This window comes from Drosophila serrata, unplaced genomic scaffold (genome assembly GCF_035046125.1).
Source record: "Drosophila serrata isolate PLE 108 unplaced genomic scaffold, ASM3504612v1 contig_308, whole genome shotgun sequence".
NCBI classification, from domain to species: Eukaryota; Metazoa; Arthropoda; class Insecta; order Diptera; family Drosophilidae; genus Drosophila; species Drosophila serrata.
Genome location: NW_028257206.1, coordinates 3,979 through 4,946, shown reverse-complemented (window position 1 = coordinate 4,946; position 968 = coordinate 3,979). Strand labels below are relative to the sequence as shown.

The window sequence follows — 968 nt, the reverse complement described above, 5'->3', positions numbered from 1 at the left end:
CTTTTGCGGGCCGCAGAGCCGAACGGATACCTACCTCAGGTACTCCGACGGAGCACAGAATCGCCTCGTGGTCGCTTCCGGTGTAGACATCGCTAACCTCCCATTTGGCAGAGTGGGAGATTGCTCTGCTCGTAAATGTGAGGTCGATGGCAGAGGCGGCTCCCGTTATCACAAACGTGTGCCGCCCCCCGTTATTTAGGAGGACGACGTCAGTCGCGGCCAAAGCCTCGAGCACCACGTGTCCTCTGGCGTTGGTCAGGACCGATCCCCACTCCTGTTCCTAAGCATTGAAGTCACCTCCAACTATGACGTTGGCCCTTCCACGTAGATCACTGCTGAGGTCCTCAAGGATCCTGCTGAACGTCTCCAGCGGGAGGCTAGGCGCCAGATAGCAGCTATAGATTTGGAAGCCGCCAACTTCCGCCCTCACGAATCCATCTGCAGCCAGGATGTTGGACATTTGCCGCAGGCCGTCGCCACAGAGCCACAAGGCCGCCTTGCCAAAGCGGTCCTTGGCCCACTCTCCTCCCTCTCTAACCATGTAGGGCTCGCTGATTATGGCCACATCCGCCCCTACCTCGCGCACCGTCTGCGTCAGCAGGTCCTGCGCAGCCCTACAGTGATTTAGGTTGAGCTGGATCAGCTGCATTCGGGTCTTGAACGGACGAGCCCGCCATTTGTGCCCGGAATCCTTTTTCTGCCCGGCTGGTGGTTCGCCTCTTCAGGGCCGACTCCTCTGCCGGAACTGCAGGCAGCAGCCTTGTGGCCTGCTTCGCCACACTTGATGCAGCAACCGCTTTTGTCCACCAGGCTCTTACACCTGATGGCGATGTGCCCAAGTTCCAGGCATCTAAAGCAGCGAGGGGGGCCCTCGCCCCGGGGACGCCGCGACGGGTGGGGATCGGGCCATGAAGCTGCTCTTCCTGAACGCAGCAGGATCCCCCTTGCCCATTACCGTCTCCTGGCTT

The 968-nt window shown here is 60.2% G+C and overlaps 1 protein-coding gene across 1 annotated transcript; it reads right to left on the bottom strand.

Annotated features, from left to right (window-relative positions):
- Nucleotides 1–280: 280 nt before the first annotated feature.
- On the bottom strand, nucleotides 281–649 carry LOC147642989 (uncharacterized). The gene has a single exon (XM_086837413.1). The coding sequence runs from the start codon at nucleotides 647–649 to the stop codon at nucleotides 281–283; it is 369 nt and encodes a 122-aa protein (XP_086693539.1).
- Between the last annotated feature and the right edge of the window lie 319 nt (nucleotides 650–968).